General features: G+C 33.7%; 2 protein-coding genes across 3 annotated transcripts; one reads left to right on the top strand and one right to left on the bottom strand.

Annotated features, from left to right (window-relative positions):
* Positions 1-3669: 3669 nt before the first annotated feature.
* Positions 3670-6471, bottom strand: LOC142548866 (NADH dehydrogenase [ubiquinone] 1 alpha subcomplex subunit 8-B-like). Its single transcript, XM_075657476.1, has 3 exons — positions 6374-6471; positions 5623-5811; positions 3670-3980 (listed from the first exon to the last, which is right to left on the bottom strand). Exons 2-3 carry the CDS (start codon positions 5808-5810, stop codon positions 3851-3853), a joined length of 318 nt encoding a protein of 105 aa, XP_075513591.1. The 5' UTR covers position 5811; positions 6374-6471; the 3' UTR covers positions 3670-3850.
* A 3688-nt stretch (positions 6472-10159) lies between these two features.
* LOC142548865 (uncharacterized) lies at positions 10160-17144 on the top strand. Of its 2 annotated transcripts, none has more exons than XM_075657473.1 (12): positions 10160-10272; positions 10704-10825; positions 11854-11981; positions 12071-12221; positions 12387-12496; positions 13239-13322; positions 13413-13461; positions 13575-13666; positions 14438-14573; positions 14795-15767; positions 16128-16238; positions 16479-17144. In XM_075657473.1, the coding sequence occupies exons 2-12, from the start codon at positions 10733-10735 to the stop codon at positions 17081-17083; spliced, it is 2532 nt and encodes an 843-aa protein (XP_075513588.1). In that variant the 5' UTR covers positions 10160-10272; positions 10704-10732; the 3' UTR covers positions 17084-17144. The 2 variants fall into 2 exon arrangements, with proteins under 2 accessions (XP_075513588.1, XP_075513589.1); XM_075657474.1 differs by lacking the exon at positions 10160-10272 and adding an exon at positions 10361-10379.
* Positions 17145-18783: the final 1639 nt, after the last annotated feature.

Genomic DNA, 18783 nt, shown 5'->3' with positions numbered 1-18783 from the left:
ATTTGTGTGAGACGGTCTCACGGGTCGTATTTTGTGAGACGAATATCTTATTTGGGTCATTCATGAAAAATTATTACTTTTTATGCTAAGAGTATTACTTTTTATTGTGAATATCGATATGAGTTGACCCGTCTCACAGATAAAGATTCGTGAAACTGTCTCACAAAAGATCTATACAAAAATTCAAGGAGCAAAATATTATTTGATACGTTTTGAAAATTTATTTATTTTAATGAGATAATTTTTTTTATCCATTTTTTGGAATAAAATACTTGGCTTATGCCTTGAATAACTTCTGCATGTGTTTATTATTCTTCTTGACCCTTCCTTTTCTTTGGGGGAAATACATGACTAGAAAGTCATTGAGATTCGATCACGAATACATCACAAGAGATTAATCCAAGATTTTTTATAAAAAGGGGGGGAAAAGCCAGGAAATCCATTTTGATAATTTAATTAATTAATTATCCGATCAACTCGAAATTCGTTTCCAAAGAGGACGTTCTACTCAAGCAAGAAACACCGAAAGCATTCCCATCCAACACGAAAGAAGTCTTCGAATCCTCATAAAACTCCTGCACCGGTTGTGGCAAGATTTCTTGATCGTTGTCATTATCTTTGAAAAGTAATGGGATAAACTTGAATTTTGGGTTTGCATGTTGAACACTTGCAACTGTGCCTTGGCTAGCTCTGCCTGGAGCTGCATTATTTGCTGTTGAATCTGATAATCGTGCCGGTGCAGCCGTACACTGGTTCCCTTAGCCTTGCACTGGCTTCATACACCATGCTATAGCTGTTTACTGCATCTGCTCTGCAATATAATCATCGGGAAGTCCATGGAAGAAAATATAATGTAAATTTATGCGAAACCGAACTCGTTGAATGCATTAGCTTAAAATATATATCGATCTTTTGTGGGATCTCTCTACTAAAACTACAAGTTTTTTCCATGCACGAGTACGTAATGTGAATTCAATATGCATGAAAATGGCATTAAGCTCGGGTCTTTCTGCGTTTATAACTTCCATATAAAAAAAGGTGTTTCCAGCTTATATTAAAACGTGTCGGTCATTAAGTTGGGGCTGTCTTTCCTTTATCAAACAAAGATAATCAAACTTATGCAGAGATGCATATATTACATATGGAAAAATAAGTTTTTTGGTCGACTGACTTCAAATGGATAAGAAAAAAAACTAACAAACAAATAATGTATTCAAATATTTGAGAGTATTTCTGTCATTTTAAAAAAATAAAAATTCAAAAAATATGACCAATTGCATTTCAAGCACGTGTGACTACAATTTTCAAGACAAGTGTTTTTTAGCTTATTTTTGAAAGATGGACATTAATAGCTAATTAAATTTTTATAAGAGGTTTTGTGCTATATATGAAATTCACAAGGGGGTTGAATCCTAATAATTTATTTCATATGATTTTTGTTTTTTTTATCAATATCATTAGGATTTTTATTTAAATCATATAAAAAAAACTTGTGTGAGACGATCACACAGATCGTATTTGTGGGGACCCGAACCTAATCCATTTTCTTAATCATTATTAGGATCATTTAATTAATCTGGGTCTAAATTTTTTTAAAAAAATACAATGCGGAAACGTAAAGTAATCAATCTGATATAAACCTCAACATAAAGTACAAATCATGTACAACATATGTTTATTCCAACTAGAGTTCAGCCACTACATCAAGTACTGAAATTCACTCTACTCTAAGTCCGGATCTCCACGCTAATCTGGAATCTCTCATTCTCTTCGTGACCCTGATCATGTCCCACCTGTTGTCATGCACACATACAAACAAGACAACAGCCGGATAACTCCGGTGAGAAATATATCCCAGTATAAACAATGTAAACATGCAGTCATATAAAAGCATATATATAAAAGCATGAAACATATATCAACATCATGTATCAACTCAGAAGACATTTATCGATATGAGGCTATAAATAAAACTCTAGACTCGTCATTTCAGACTCGACTCATTTCTAATCTAGGGATCCCGGTTTCTGGACATTGTCTCATGTATTGAATCTCAGCGATAGGAATGAATCAACCCCTAAGCGACATCGATATAACTAAACGTCCAGTGTCTTGGCGAATCAGCTGAAGACTTGGCGAATCAGCCAAAGACTAGGCGAATCAGCCAAAGACTAGGCGAATCAGCCTATGACTCAATACACGCTCTGTCTATGAATCAATAGACCACACATATCAATTTCATAATTGCATATATCAATGCAATAAAATAAAGTATGTGATTTAGGGAAACTCAAGTCAAATCGAACTCGAGTTGTGCAATTCCGAATCAACATTGATTTATACCTTTCTGACTCTGTCGAAGTCTCGGATTCAATGCCTGTCAATACTCAATCTGGCAATGACAATAACGAGGAATATAATATCAATACATCCCTCACTCAATAGTGGATATAAACAGGACTGAATCAAATTTTGTTTCAACAGCTTAACTGTACAATCTCAATATACCCAGCAATACAACTCAACATATATCGATTCTCACAACTCAAACTCTATATGATACAATTCTGATATCACATCTCAATCAATTCCATTCAGAAAACAATAACAATTTCATACGGTATCCGTTCTTCAATCCGATTTTGATTATACGTTGTTTAACATATCAGAAACACCATATATGAATCATATCCGATTCTGACAATATCATAATTTCAAATCACATCATAAACGTACAAAACTTACGTTAGTATGAAGCCTGCGTCGATAGGAACACAGTACCGATGTCGGATTTAAAATCGAACGGGCGGATTTCTCGCAAAATGAATTCTAATATCCGAAAGCTTGTAATTCTCTCTGTAGCCTCGTTTCCTCCCTTGTCATCTGATAGAGTTGAGGTGCTCGTTATATATATATATATATTGCATGTTCAAGGGCAAGTGGCTCATCTCTTTGAGCAGCACGTCTCGCGCATATGTGCGACATTACTCGGCGCGTGTCTTCACAGTAGCTCGCGCATATGCGCGCCCTCATTCGGCGCATATGCGCGAGGTCCTTTAAATTTCTTCACAACTCTCGGGTACCCTCGCGCATGTGCGCCGATCCCTGTCGCGCATATGCGCGAGGTGTTCTGCCTATTCCGCGCATATGCGCCCGGTCTGGTCGCGCATATGCGCGAGGCTCATTCCTCGCACAAAATTCCACTCTTCTTTTAGACTATCCCGATCTGATCTGTTTCGTCTATAATCATATCACAATTATCAACAATTCATATCGGATTACAGTAATCCAAATTTCGAGGCATTACAGTATTTTATGAGACATCTCTTATTTAGGTCATCTATGAAAAAATTACTTTTTATATTAAGAATATTATTTTTATTGTGAATATCGGTAGGATATTCGTGAGACCGTCTCACAAGAGACCTACTCATTTTTTATTGCAATAATTATAGATTTATAATGAGAAAATAACTCATTAAAATAGGTTGGACTATACCGTTTGAAAAACAATAATAAATCAAAGCGTAATTCATAGATAATATGTATTGTAACCATGAAATTATTATCATTAACAACATTAGTAATTTTGTAATTCAGCCGGAAATTAGAAAACCGACCTATGAAGGCAGCCAGAAAATGAAACACGGTTAAACTTGAACCGAGCGATAAGAATAAAGAGTCTTCACATCAAAACAGGTGAGTTTCTCGACTACAGAAATGCAAATTCGGCAAGCAATCTTTACCATACAACAAAGAAAAAGATCAATTCCAAGTACATCGAATCGAAAAACATCTCTTTGTTGAAGAACTACTTATTATGTTCGAAGGATGGGAGATGTTAAGTCCATCACAAGGGGCAGGCTTTCTCAAACTCAGCTTGCTCTTTGCGACAAAGTTCGAATTCATTCGTGTGGTAATACATGCACCCAGCATATGAATCTAATTCTTTGTTGCAACTCTGGTGAAGATCTCTAAGCCTGCATAGATAAAAACTCGGTGAATCCATAAATGCACACGCAAAAGTTTCGAAATTTATGAGATTTATTAGCAAGAGCACGTAGGGGTCAGAAAAGTTGAGTTTCAAGTAACATTTTCTATTTTTTTATTCCTACTTCAGTCTCAACTTCATCATAAGCATTTCGACCACATGTTGCGAATCTGCTATAGTTTGAAAGAGAGAGTAGATTATTCTCATAGATTTCCTTATGGGTGCAAGCGGAAAAAATCCCCAAATTATCTATGAGGTTTGAAGGTTTCATCGACATATAGAAGAGGAAGGCCTTTTTTTTATCTCATTAATGTTATCCAGAAACTGTCATATACGTTAAACATGGGTCACTCTCTGACAAACAAGTATCAGACAAGAAAAATACACATGCCAAGGCGGAAAAAAATATCTGCAAATAATCAGCGCAAACTCAAAGAACTAGCAAGATGTATGATTTCACGTACAAAACTGGGGTGATGAACCTTTATTATGTTTGAAATGAACACTGTATCTAACCAATTATAAAAGAAAAAGGGAAAAATTCCAAAAAAGAGTTGTGGAAGATAGTGACTCACTGACTCTAGCATTTACAAAATAATTGTGGAAAGAAATAAACAAATGGTTTTAAAAGGAATACAGAACGAGATATCTCAATTATGAGAAGGCATAAAAAATGGGGTTGCATTTTTAGTGCACACTATGTGGTGAATGGTAGCTGGGTAGGGATGGAAGAATGAGAGAAAGGACAGCAATTGGGATTTGCTATTGGAGACAACAAATTTGGCTTGACTGTGGAGTTGAGGTGATACAATAGTTACAGTATGAGGTTTGATTTCCAAACACGAGCATTCGTGTTGTCAATGTGGAAGTTCTGGTCTTAATAGAGAGAATGAAAAAATCCAACAACAATACATCAGGGACTTGTATCTGTAAGTTTCTTAGCATTTCATCCAAAATATTGATTATCAGAGTTCAGAAACAATACGTTCAGAAGGTTTGGATACCTGTAAGGACTCATAACTCAAAAGTTGAAGGATCTAAATAAAGTACATGAGCAAACACATGAACGAATACACTGTTCGATGGATAATAACATGGACATCACTTCAAACATAAAAGCACAGCTTCGATCATTCCAAACTTTGAAAATTAAAACCTACTGAAAACTTGCAAAACGAATTGCAGAAAGCTTCAGGGATGAGCAGTTCGAACTGGAACATTTTAAACAAATCAACCGGGAACATTCAGCTTGAAAATACAAAGTCCCAAATGCAATGCCCAATCACATCGCTACTACTATCACAAGCCTATCAAACACAAAACACACAACATTATCGACAATAGTATTCAGATTAAACCAAACAAAAAAATTAACTTTTAGCACAAGAAGACTAACCTGACAGGTCATCTTTTTACTTGATATCCCCCCCAATATTTTGAGCTAACTTAAATTAGATGTTTCAAGTCAATCAAAAAGAGTAAGTCCTGCCTAAACTAGGAGCAATCTTCTCAGAAGTAAATAAACAAAAAAAGGAAAAATCCCTTGCGTATACTGGCATAGCCAACTCGAGGATTTCCATAAAAACAAAGATTCTGCCGGCATCAAAAATTTCTAGTAAACAGCAACTTACAAGTGAAGAACACATTGCGTAACTTGACGTCCTTTGTCAAGGCATTTCTCAGGGTTAGGATCATCCTTCTTGCACTTCAAAAATGCAACATTCTCGCCACGGCACCTAGTTCCAATGTGTTTGGCAGCTGCCATCAACACGGAAGATGTCGGGACTGGATTTCCTGCCACATCTGAGCCGCTCGCCATCCTTAACCAGAAGTTACGAAACTATCAGCATTTACAAAAATATAACTAAAAGTCATATGCTACCAGCAACATTTGGCTTTTAAAATAATAATAACAATTCTGGAACAAAGTGTTCAATTTTATCTGATTTAACTTCACACTGATGCAAAAAATTGATAAGATATTTCCTGTAGCATCACACAAAAAAATATCCAATTTAAGAGCTTTTAATCAGAAGCATGTAAACAGAAGATCAATCTTAAAATTTTTAGTCCCCATATAAATTGACACACACAACCACCTACTAACTCCTCAAATAATATCAGCGGAAGTCACTAAAATGCATCAAATACCACTTTACACGGAATTTATGTTTTTTTTTAAAAAAACATTTCCAAATTTTGATTTTCAACACGAATCGAATTTCTTAAAATAATAATTTCGTCGTCAACTCTACCCATTAACCACAAATCAATTGACATTTAACCATTATCAAACCCGAAAATCGTCTGGAAACAATCATTTCCCGAATTCTTCGGATTAAACGGGAATAGAGAATAAATAAATCGAGATAAAATATTTACCTTTTTGTTGCCTCCTTCGTTCCCAGGTTCAGACTTCGGTGGTAATTTGGATGAAGCGGGGTTGAAATAGCGCTGAACTAGGCTGAATTGGGCTTAGCGATTGACCCAAAAGATGTTTGTTAGGCCCAAAACCAAATGAATATTTAAAAAAATAATCGACCATATGATCTATATTATAAAACAAGAAATTTGTAAAACGCAATTTTACGATGTGTTCGAGTTATTAGAAAAGATGATCGATCAAAATATTTATTAGTTAGACTTTCTTGGTCAAGTCAGTCTCACAATACTTGCATAATTCGTTTTTCTAAAAAACAATGTTACGACATGTTCGAGTTATTAGAACAGATGATCGATCAAAATATTCATTAATTAGACTTTCTTGGTCAAGTCAGTCTCACAATACTTGTCTAATTCGATTTACCATACTGACGTGTGAACTTGACCATCACTAGGTCAAAAATTAATTGCATGGGTATTAGGCATAAGATTGGTTATTATGAAACAATATATTTCGAAAACATTATTTAAAACTCATTTTATTATTTAAATTTTTTTAATACAAATAAATTTTAACTTCACTCTTTCTCGGCTTGATTCATTTATTTAATCATGGCTGCTCTATCAATCCGTGAGACGGTTTGATCTACTCTATAATTATCAAGAATTTTTGTTTTCGTAAAAGTTATATTTTTTGACAAGTTGTGTCGAATCAGAAATCACAAAACTAACTCATTAGACGATCTCACAAAATTTTTCATAAACTCGATATATCATTTTATGTAAGCTATAAGTCATCGACATTTGATTTGGTTTAAATCGAGATAACTTGAACTTCTTCAATTACATTCATGTTACATGTAAACATCATAGGTAACAATGTAAACAAGCGAAATCTAAATATACGTAAATAAATTTTATACCAAAAAAATTTATTCATAATGTCAAATCTTATTAATCTAAAAAAAAAAGCCATTTCTAACATTCTATTACTTCGACAAGTAAGTATGTTTAAGTCTCAATCTGTGAGTTGTCAAATTATTTGTGGTAGGGTTGTTAACGTAGTCCTACATTATACCCTCATGCATGTGTTCACTATCTATACGAGATCGTTGATTAATTATTATACTAGCATAAGAAAAATAAGATATAGTATAATTGTGAAGGCTGAGATTCTGAGATTTATCGGTTATCGGGTTTAAGTCTCGTTGATGAACGAATAGTTTTTCTAATTTATTTAGGTAGATTTAGTTGTTTATTTGTATTCTCTTTACTCAAGATAAGCAACAACCCTTGATTCTACGCTCAAGTCCCGTGCGTAATGCACTTATAAAATCAAGTCGATTTACAAGTAATCAATAATTAGCAAATTAGTAATCATCCAAATAAAATAAATCATCAGCCATTCAAGTATATATGTAAATAAGGGACAAAACATAATTAATTATGATATTTATATTGTTTGTTAACGTTGGTGTAACAATTGCCCGAGAGTCCTATCAAGAGAGAGCACTTTACGCGAGACATCAGAATTACCGTATGATTTATAGAATTTAAGTTGCGTCATTATCACAAATTATGATTATAGTTTTTGGTAAAACGACAAACATTTGATCTTAACTTTGATATTAGAGTCAAGTTCAAATGCTCATTAAATACATACAATAAATGATTGCGATAAATGAAGTTATTAGATGGATAGTTGAAGTCTAATCATGATCCATATTAGAAGAGTAACAGAAATATAACCATTGAGATATTGTGTGATTTAAAATATTTCCAAAACAACAAACACATAATCCTACAATTAGCATCCAAAAATCTCAGGGCATGTTTGGATTGATGGAGTTAAGATTATTGATTCTAAATGAAATGATTTACAGGCGTGATCGACAAAATTAAATTGAATCTAAAATTCATTTCATATCATGTAATTTCAAATCTAATTTTGGTAGGTTTCACCTAAATCAAATTTATCGATCCAAGCATGAATAAAAATTTCAATATTGTTTAAAAAAAAAATCAGAGAACTCACATAACTTCCAAATGTTCCGACAAGAAACAAGAATATTTTCAAACATTCGGGTAACTATTGAAATGGATCATTTCAACTGTTTCTATATTTAATTTTTAATGTGTCGAGAAATTACATTATATTGGGATTTTACAATCATAACACATTAAACAAAATAATTCATAATTTTATAATTACATGTAATATATCATTATAATTAATTAATCTAAGAGGTACATCTTGTACGAGCTAATGAATTCAAAGATACATATCTAACGATGCTCGCATCTCTTAGAAACCATGGTATCATAAAATTATATATATATATATATATATATATAATTTTGATATATCGATGATCTACTATGTCTGCATCCATGTCCATCAATGAGCAGAGCACGATGAATGGACTGCATGCGCGCGTGTGTATATCTACACTATATATTAAGTGTGATATCCTTAGGGTGTGTTTGGTTGATGTGATTAAATAAGAATAGATGAATAATCACATACTTATCTAATATTTGGTTAAAATTTTAAGATATATTAATAATCATTTTGACCCGGTTTAAGACTAATTTTATGATTAATTATTTGATTATTAATCTAACAAATTAAGTGGGATAAGTTATCAACACACCACAAATTACATTTTTATCCTCTTATCTCTTATAAAAATAAATATTTATTAAATTCTAATTTATTGTGTTTAATGATTACCGTAAAATTTTAAAATATATTTCTAATAAATATATTTAAATTAATTTTAATAAACATAAATTATAATTATAAATATTTAATTATCTATTTAATTATTTTAAAAATATTTACAATTATTTAATAATATCACTAAACTTTATTTAATATTAAAATTAATATTCAAAATATTACTACTATTTTAATTATTAATTATAAATATTTAATTATCTATCAAATTATTTTAAAAATATTTATAATTATTAAAAAAAAAACAATAATATTGTAATTATTACTAAAACTTTATTTAACATTAACATTCAAAATATTATTGCTATTTTAATTATTAAAGTAAATGGATAATTATAAATTTATTTCTAATAAATATATTTAAATTAATTTTAATAAATGTAAATTATAATTATAAATATTTAATTATCTATCTAATTATTTTAAGAATATATATTTAATTAGTATCTGGGGTATTTTGGTCATTACAATAAAATTTATAAAATTAATCCATCATTTTAAAATCATACCAAACACCATGTTATTTATCTCACCATACTATTAATCCATATATCTCATTTTTTAATCACTCTAATTATTAATTATTTACTTATCTTATCACACGTACTAAATGGAGCTTAGAGTAACTACTAACTTAGAAGACCTTAAAATATTTAATTCCATAATTATCCTTCTTATCCTACTAAAAACTTTATCAAATAACTCCATATTTTACATTATAAAAAATCTAAAAAAAATTTCTCTTTTAAATCGATGAAGAATTCTAAATTGAAAATAATCTCATGCTCATTGTTTAGTATTATTCAAATTAAAAATAATAATAATACGTGCAATGCGTGTACATCTTCTGCGAATATATATATATATATATCACGGCCATACTTTTGTGACGCATCGAAGCTGCTTATTGTAGCCATTTTCTGAGCGGTAATAAAAGTATTTTTTTTAGGAAAAGGGAAATAAATTGTATTATTCGAAGATAAAATAATAATAAATTGAGGTTCATATAAAAAAAATAATTAATAATAAAAGCCATCCATAAAAGGCGTGTCAATCCTGTGGTTTTCAATCATCGTTTACATTTCCTCGCTCTCTAAATTTCTAATCTCTTTTCTCTCTTTAATTGTCTCGCTGCCTTTTGTCTGAACCAAAAATCTCTGTGAGTTTCGCATTTCGATTGATGTTTTATTGTTCGATTTCCGGCATAGAGACTGTACCTCATTGTCCATTTCGTCACTGTGTGCGCTTTCCATTTTTCGATGCAATGTGCGTGCTTTGACGCGGTTCTGGCATGTGCCGTACATTTTTCGTTTCAGAGATTTTGATGGGTTTTCGCCCGCGGTTTTTTTTTTTTTTTGGATTTTTGGCGAAATGAGATGTGCTTCTGTTCTGATCTGGAAAATTAAAGTAGAGATTTTGTTTGTTCGTTTGTTTTTGTTTTTGGGATGGAAATGGACTTACATGTTAGGGTTTGTGCGCCTTTGTTTTTTGGCTTGTATGTGTGTGAGAGGAAATGTCTCTGAATGTTTTTATGCTCATTTGATTGCAGATGGAATTTATTTTTGTTGTTGTTTTCTAATTTCGTTGCAGGAACTTTTTTTGGGAGGTGAAAGGCAATAATGAACATGGAAGAGGAGAAGAGGTGTCCCCTGTGCGCGGAGGAAATGGATTGGACGGATCAGCAATTCAAGCCTTGCCAATGTGGTTACCAGGTGCGATATTTACTCTTTTCTCGACACACAGCATCTACTTCCTATATGTTGTTTTGGGAAAATGTAGGCGTTTAAGTGCATTAAATGCTGTTTAAACTTTAGTAATTTGTTGGATATTGAATGATTGTTTGTAAATTACTTGTTTCATCCATGGTAAGTGTAATTGATTCTTTCTTTTTTCTTTTCAAGCCCTTCTTTTCCATCGGCTTATCACCATCAATGCCTAAATGCCAGAGTGTGATAGAAGTTCATGAATCGTGAGTGTAACTAGACATTGGACAACATCACTAAGATGAACGGAAACATCAATACAAACGTGAAGAATATCTACTTATGTTGTAATAATGATTTAATACCGACATGGTATGGAGGAGCATGATACATCTTGATTTATTTTAAGTGTTTTTCTGGCTAGCTGTCACGAAATAAGGGCTATGTTAATTGTGAGAACCTTTGGCTCTCTAGTCATGCTCGTTCAATCATTTTCATATAGCCTATGGTTCATAAATAACAAATCAAAGTCATCCATTAAGCATAGCGTTACGAGGGTAACCATGAATATATTTTTTTGTTTGTGACTAAATCCAACTGTCACTAGCACGAAAACCATTGTGTTGGGGTAGTTTGGACCACTCTAGTTCATTTTTGGGCTACTCGTGAACTGGGATTAATGGTTTACTGGCTGCATGCCTTAAATTCATATCCCATCTCACTTAAGACTAATCTTGATCAATGCATTGCATTACATATTATGGGTTTTAATTATCGAGCCTGTGCAAGTTTAGTTTTTTGATGCTCTGTGACTTTCCTGAACCAACTTGTAAATTTGTCTCTCTAGTCAAGTAAAGTTGGCTTGAAGTAATTGTGTATTTATCTAGGTTTTGACTTTTGAGGAATAAAAGTTGGCCCTACTTTACTTACCACATTGCTGTCTCAATCTTGACATCTTTTTACTAGTTTCCCAAGACTCTTTGATTTGTATATCGTAATTGGATTTTATATAATCTTCACTTACCATGTCTATTCAGGTCTGTGTTTGGTGTTGGCATCATATAATAGACATGGCAGAGAAAGAGGAAACAGAGGGAAGATGTCCTGCTTGTCGAACAATCTATGATAAAGATAAAATTGTTGCAATGCAGACAGATTGTGGAAGGTTGCTGTTGTTATTTTTTGATTCAATATCGTTCGGTCATTTGAAGCTGTGATATGGACATTTGAAGGTTTTATTCATCTATCATGTAGGACGGTGAATAAAAATTCTAGTCGTAAAAACAAGCCACCAAAGGTCAAGCCAAAGACTACTGAAGTAAAGAAGGATCTTACTAATGTCAGAGTCATTCAATGCAAAATGGTGTATGTGATTGGGCTACCTCTTAGTCTTGCCGATGAAGATGTAAGGATCTCTTTTGCTAGTTTTTTTTTCCATACATCAGCAGGTTTGTCTCCTTTTTTTGTTTAGAATATTATTAAGTATGTTGTTATCTTGTATCAGATCAAGTGATGCTTCAGATGCTGTTTTATGTTTTTCAGTTCTAAAGAGGAATGTTTTTGTGAACAGTTATTGCAGCGGAAAGAATATTTTGGTCAATATGGGAAAGTTGACAAGGTCTCTCTCTCAAGAACAGCTGGTGGTGCAATTCAGCAATTTGTCAATGAGACTTGCAGTGTGTGAGTCCAAAGCTGCTAGTTGAATAGATTCTTTTTTGTTTGTGTGTGCGAGTCCAAAGCTGCTAGTTGAATAGATTTCTTTTTCTTTTGTGTGAATGAATTTTATGACTATTTTCTTTTATGGCTGTTCATTTAGCTGTTAGTTGCTGTATATTTGCTCTTGCGGCATTAAAATTCTTCAATTAGCTTAGAACTTTCTACATCATGATACATTCTTCGTGAATATATGGTTAGAGTCAGACACCTGAATTTTCTTAAGATTGGAAATCATATGCTTTATTCACTAAACGTATTTGGATCTTTGTGTTTTTATCAATATGGAGCTAAATTGTGTCTGAATTAGTTGACATTATAAGTAGTAAGAAGAGTAAAATGTTGAATCTTACAATACAAGGGAGTTAGGACGATAAATAATAGCTTTTACCGGCGAAGTGATTCAATTAGTAATGAGAGGATTAAGTCTGATAAGAGAGGCAAAATGACCACCCCATTATTCTTCCCTCTAAGACTGGATAACGAGTCTAAATCGAATTTGTGGAATCCCTATTCACGTACTGCATATATGATTGATGTCAATTGCTCGCTTCCTTTATCTATCTTCATGGTTTTCTCTGTGAGTTTTCTGATTAGGACGTTATGTCTTGGGAATTGTTTCATGCCAGTGGATGATGTTTCACAAGCATTCTCCTTTAAAGTTTATAATTGACCTCTTTTTATTCCCTTTTATCTTTTTTCGTTCCAGATACATAACTTACTCAAGAAAGGAGGAGGCAATTCGATGTATTCAATCAGTGCATGGTTTTGTCCTAGAAGGTAGATTTTTAAGGTAAACACTAGTTCTCTTTCTTACTTTTGATTTAGTAAGTTATGCTGCTTTGAAGTTTTCACAGTAACAATTTGACTATCACTTCTGCAGAGCATCGTTTGGTACTGCAAAATATTGCCATGCTTGGCTGAAAAACATGGTATAGATATTTCATGCTTTGTTGGGCTTTCTTTTTTGCATTCGTTTCTGGGATGCGGCTAGCAACTTCTTTTGCTGTGGGACAAGTTTCTCAGAGTTGTTTTATTTTCCCAGCCTTGCAACAATCCCGCTTGTTTATATTTGCATAGTATTGGAGCTGATGAAGATAGTTTTGGAAAAGATGAGGTTGCTGCAGTTCATACGAGGTATAATAATGCAGGCAACATTTTCTTATTGCTGGTATCTCTCACTTTTTAACTTGTCATATCATCTGATTTTCTACAACCAATGCCAAAGTGGACCACTGAGAAACAACTAGTACTTGGTTATTAATGGCTGCAAGTGGATTTTTTACTATGACATGATGTGCTTTGGTTATTAAGGGGTGTGAGTAGATTTTTCATTCACAGTTTTGTCGTATGCTCCCACCTAGGGAAGGAAAATAATATTTTTACTTGAATGATCAGCAACTTCTCTGTGGTCTACTCTCGACTCTCGTTATCTTAAAAGTGTTACTTAGTGTGGAATCTACACTCGTTAGAGGAAACAATGGTGATGCAAGGCGTTCTTTTATTAAAAAGAAAGAAAATATATAAAACAATGGCAAACACAAAATAACTATTCCGAGTCCAAAGAAAATGACGAGCTATCCAAAATTTCAATGTGGGGTTGATTTATTTCTGAGCTCAACTCCGAGTAATCTTATGCCGCTCCTTCAATTGTAAAAACCTTTCATTATACTGAGTATTGGCTCCAAATGACATTGATTTCTCTGATTTAATCAATGAAGTTAATTTCTAACAAGATTGCTGTTTGTGTTTTTGTTCTTGTCTTCGGAAATAAATTATAAATTATTTATTTGTTGCAAGTTGTGACTTTTTATTATAATTCTTACTGGTTTATGTTTTACTTATTTGTGCTCTTTAATTCTCTATGAACAGATTTCTAATTTTTTTTTCTTCTTTTTTAATTTAAAGGAGTAGGGTGCAACAAATTGTTGGTGCTATTGATAGTGTTGTAACACGGTCGGGGGATGTGTTGCCACCACCAGTGGATGATATCTACAGTAGTAGCAGTGCTTTTACTGACAAATTTGCATCCCAAAATACCGTGGTAAGTGCCAATTTTGCAACAGCTTGCATTATTTTAAGATATGCTCAAGATCTGTTCAGTGCATATCTTGATATAGAGTGCATGTAGTGCTGATTTTGCTAATGGCTCTACCTTAGAAGACATTACCGCTAAACTTATCTAGTCCCAACATGTTTATCTTTCATATTCTTGTATTTCACTGAGAACCTATTTGAATAGATGTCTCTGGTGTCATTGTCCAGGATGCAATTCCTGGCTCGGTAAATGGCAAAGGAGAAATTATTTTCTCACTTCCTTCCACAGAAAAGCAGGGAGGTATTGCAGTTCCCCTCAAAATGACAACTTTTGTCGATGTTGTTGGCCGTTCTAATTGTCCTGATCTCGAAAAAGATGGAAATGTACATGAAAACAGGGTTTTAAAATTATGTTCCGAATTATCTTCAGTTACAACGAGCGGAGATGTACATGGGGGACTGTCATATTCTTTTCCTAACCTCTTTAGAGATTCGTCATCTAATCACATTGAAAATGGAATATCTAAAAATATCCCAGATAGACAAGCCGGGGAAGATTCATTATTATTCGAAGATCAAGGATCTAAAGATCTCTATGGTCCTAGTCAAAAGTCTTGTTTTTTTCATCCATCTTATGCTGCAAACATGTCAGAGGATTCCTGTGGTCCTGCATTGTTGCAGAATAAGACTCACAGTTTGGGAGACTTTAGCATGGATCATAATAATGAGCACAATCGTGAAGATGAGGCTTCTTTACCTGTCAGATGTGTAAATTCAGTATTAAGTGATGCATGGCAGGAGATGAAGTTCCAAAATTCTTCCAAATCAGATAGAATATATAGAAGCTCCAGTTCATTTTCCAATGACGAGATAGTAGAGCACCTGCGAAGACTCGATGATGGTAACTCGCCCAATGATGACGAAAATTCTGGTTTAGAAGCTGTGGAGAGCAGTATAATTTCAAATATCATGTCCATGGATTTTGATCCGTGGGAAAGGTCTTTGACAAAGACTAATGATGCATCAGAATTTCTTGATGAAACTCGTGGCTTGAATGGTTCTTCGTGGAATACCCTTAATAGTGATCAATCAGCTTATTCACATTTTAGAAGGGATGGCTTTGGGAGTCAAGTGGTTGGGTCTGTCCTTCGGGATTTTGGGGATAACAAGGAGCAATATTTGCGCAAGCCTCAGTGTCCAGGTAACTGTCATGGATTCGTGTTCCTTTTCGTTTTATCAAACTGATTAAATGTATTATTCCTATCTATTTGTTACCAAATAGGCTGGTCCCCATCCACTTGCTAATAATTTGGCACATCCAGTTTTTGCTAATTTTAAAATATTTTCCTTGAGCAGAATATTGATTGATGAGATTGTCCTATTCGTGGTTCTTAGAAAGATACTTTTTTCTTGATATTTGCTTTTGGTGAGGTTTAGGATTCCAGGCCAGTTTGCTTGTGTTGGCTAATTTTTTTGCCTGGGATGACAATCTTGTCTCTGTTGATTGTTTATTTAATTGCGTGATTTTGTGATTTTGAATCCTCACCAGCTCTTCTTACAGGAACTAGAGCTCAAAGTTTGGCACCACCAGGGTTTGCAGCGACCTCTAGAGATCCACCTCCTGGGTTTTCTGCTTGCGAGAGGACAGGCGGCATGTCCCGTATCCCATCTGGTTTGTACCTTTAGCGCATCTCATATTGTTCTAAAATTTATTTTTTGCAGCGGCTTCACACATATTCATTTCTTTCCTTCTTTTCTTTAACTTTTTTAAGCTTGGGACCTCAAAAACCGACTGCCCAATGACGACAACCTATTATCGTCTGGCACAACCACATAAAGCAGCCGTTGCATGAAATGTTTTCTTTATTATTGGTCATAACCGATCAATATAATTCTTCTCTCGTATTTGCAGGAAGCCCTATGGTGAATACTAATTCTTTGTCCAGCACTTTGCTTCAACTCCCTTCTACCGAATTCAGTAGCAGTACCGATAATGTCAATTTCATCAATCCTGCCATGTTAAACTGTGGTGTAGTTAAACCAATGAACGTCCAGAAAATCCCGGGCTTTGAAATGATGCCAGTTAGTACACCAAATCGCAGTGCATATGAAGATGATAAAAAACTTTGGCTTATGATGCAACAGCAATCATTATCTGCACATACAGACTCGAAACTCAATCAATTATTTGCCCTGCAAAATCCATCCCTGCTACATGAATTTGGTCATACCAATCATATGGGGAATGAACTTTCTCTAGACCATGTTTATGGCTTGTCGTCAAGGTTAGTCAATCAACATCAGAATTATGACACATCTTCCTTCACGCAATTGTCACAGCAGAAATATGCAAACGGGCACATGTCAAATACAAATGGATACCACATGCGTAGTTTTGACGACTTTCAACGTAAAGGTGGCATGCCGATGACAGAACTTGGGAGAAACGAGAGATTAGGTGTAAACAAGTACTTTCCTGGGTATGGGGATCTAATGTTTAGTTCAAGTGATGTATAAGCTCAAGTTTTGTAATCGTATTCTCATTACTCAGTTGAAATGAACTCTCCTATCATTGTCACTGTGGTTCAAGCATGAAACGATCTGATATCAAACTTGCTGCACGTGGGTTTGTGCATTCACAACTTTTTGAGTAAATCAGCAATGCATTAGAGTAAGTAGGACTATGCCAAAACTTTTAAAGAAGCCTATTAGTTAAGCATGTTTTCCGTCAAGATTGGGTACCACCTATTCTCACTTCTCAGGGTTATGCCATAAATCTGACTTGGCTTAGTTTGAGGGTTGAGATTTGGAAAGGAAAGGAATGTTTGGGAGATTTCAGCTTAGTCTGAGAGTTGAGATTTGGAAAGAAAATAATGGAAAGGAATGTTTGGGAGATTTTAATGGAAGTTAAGAAAGGAGAAGGTGTTGCAGATTTAGAGCAAAAATTAAAATGGGTGGAAATGAACTTATGCTCCAACTTTTAATCCAAGCCTAGAGTATTTTACTTCCAAATGTGGGGAGAAATGATGAGTTAAGTTTGTCCAGCTTAGATGATAGCAAGGGAGAAACAAATCCAATTTGAACTACAGTGGAAAAAATAATATGAGTAGGTCTTTGTGAGACGGTTTCACGAATCTTTATCTGTGAGACGGGTCAACCCTACCGATATTCACGATAAAAAGTAATATTTTTTCATGAATGACCCAAATAAAATATCTGTCTCACACAAGTTTTTGCTCAATAAAATTGCTGATGACTACCTCTCGAGCACTATTCCGTATCAATTTATGTTCCGGGCAAGAAAAAATAGGAACAGTCAACTATATTATGGGCAACGAGTTCAAGAAGTTTTTAAATATCCTATGACAAACAAGGGAAAAAAAAAGATATTACCAAACCCACAAATCATCCAGAAGTTGATATCATACTCTACAATGCTCATATAGGCAATATACAACATCATTAAACAGGTCCGATCCTATCGACCATCGCTGCATATCGGTAACGACGTGATCGGAATATGTTTTCATTTCATTGTATTTATTAATTGAAATATGATTTGGAACAACTTATATTGATGAGTATATTTTTTTCTTTTTTCTTCAATTTCGAATATCGAAATAACTTGTATCGAACAAGTATTTTTTTCTTCCATTTCGAATATCCACTCTTGTTTTTTCTTCAATATCCAATCCCCTTCCCACGTTACTTGATTCAAGTGTTTGAATGCAATATTTCTTTTTTATTTTGCATGAAAATTAAATTTATTTAAAATATTTTAAAAAGAAATTCCGGAAACTTATTTTTTTTAAAAAAAATTTCAAATTTGGTTACAAATTTTATTTAACAAGAGTACTTTGTAAAAAAAAATATCGGTCGGACATGTCATACGGGCTAAGGGCGAAATATCTTTTAATATTTTATTAAGACCGAAGACCTTATAAAAACTGTCTTGGTATATTTGGTTCGACAACAATCTAAATATCAAAAATAGCATCAAATTATTCTTTTTAACATGAGAAAAATAAGGATAAAAAGGTAAAATGATTGGCAATTATTTTGAATTATTTTACGTTGCATTTTCGCTCATGACAGTTTTATTAGTTCGCAAAACACTATGACAGGATCGGTTGACGCAGCTATAAGTGACTTAAACAATTGGTTTGATGCTAGTCGGGGGGGATGGGCAGTGCTGAACTCCAGGGGTGGATGGCCTT

The sequence above is a fragment of the Primulina tabacum genome, chromosome 6, assembly GCF_025594145.1.
Source record: "Primulina tabacum isolate GXHZ01 chromosome 6, ASM2559414v2, whole genome shotgun sequence".
Taxonomy (NCBI): Eukaryota; Viridiplantae; Streptophyta; class Magnoliopsida; order Lamiales; family Gesneriaceae; genus Primulina; species Primulina tabacum.
This window is presented reverse-complemented; position numbering and strand designations above follow the sequence as displayed.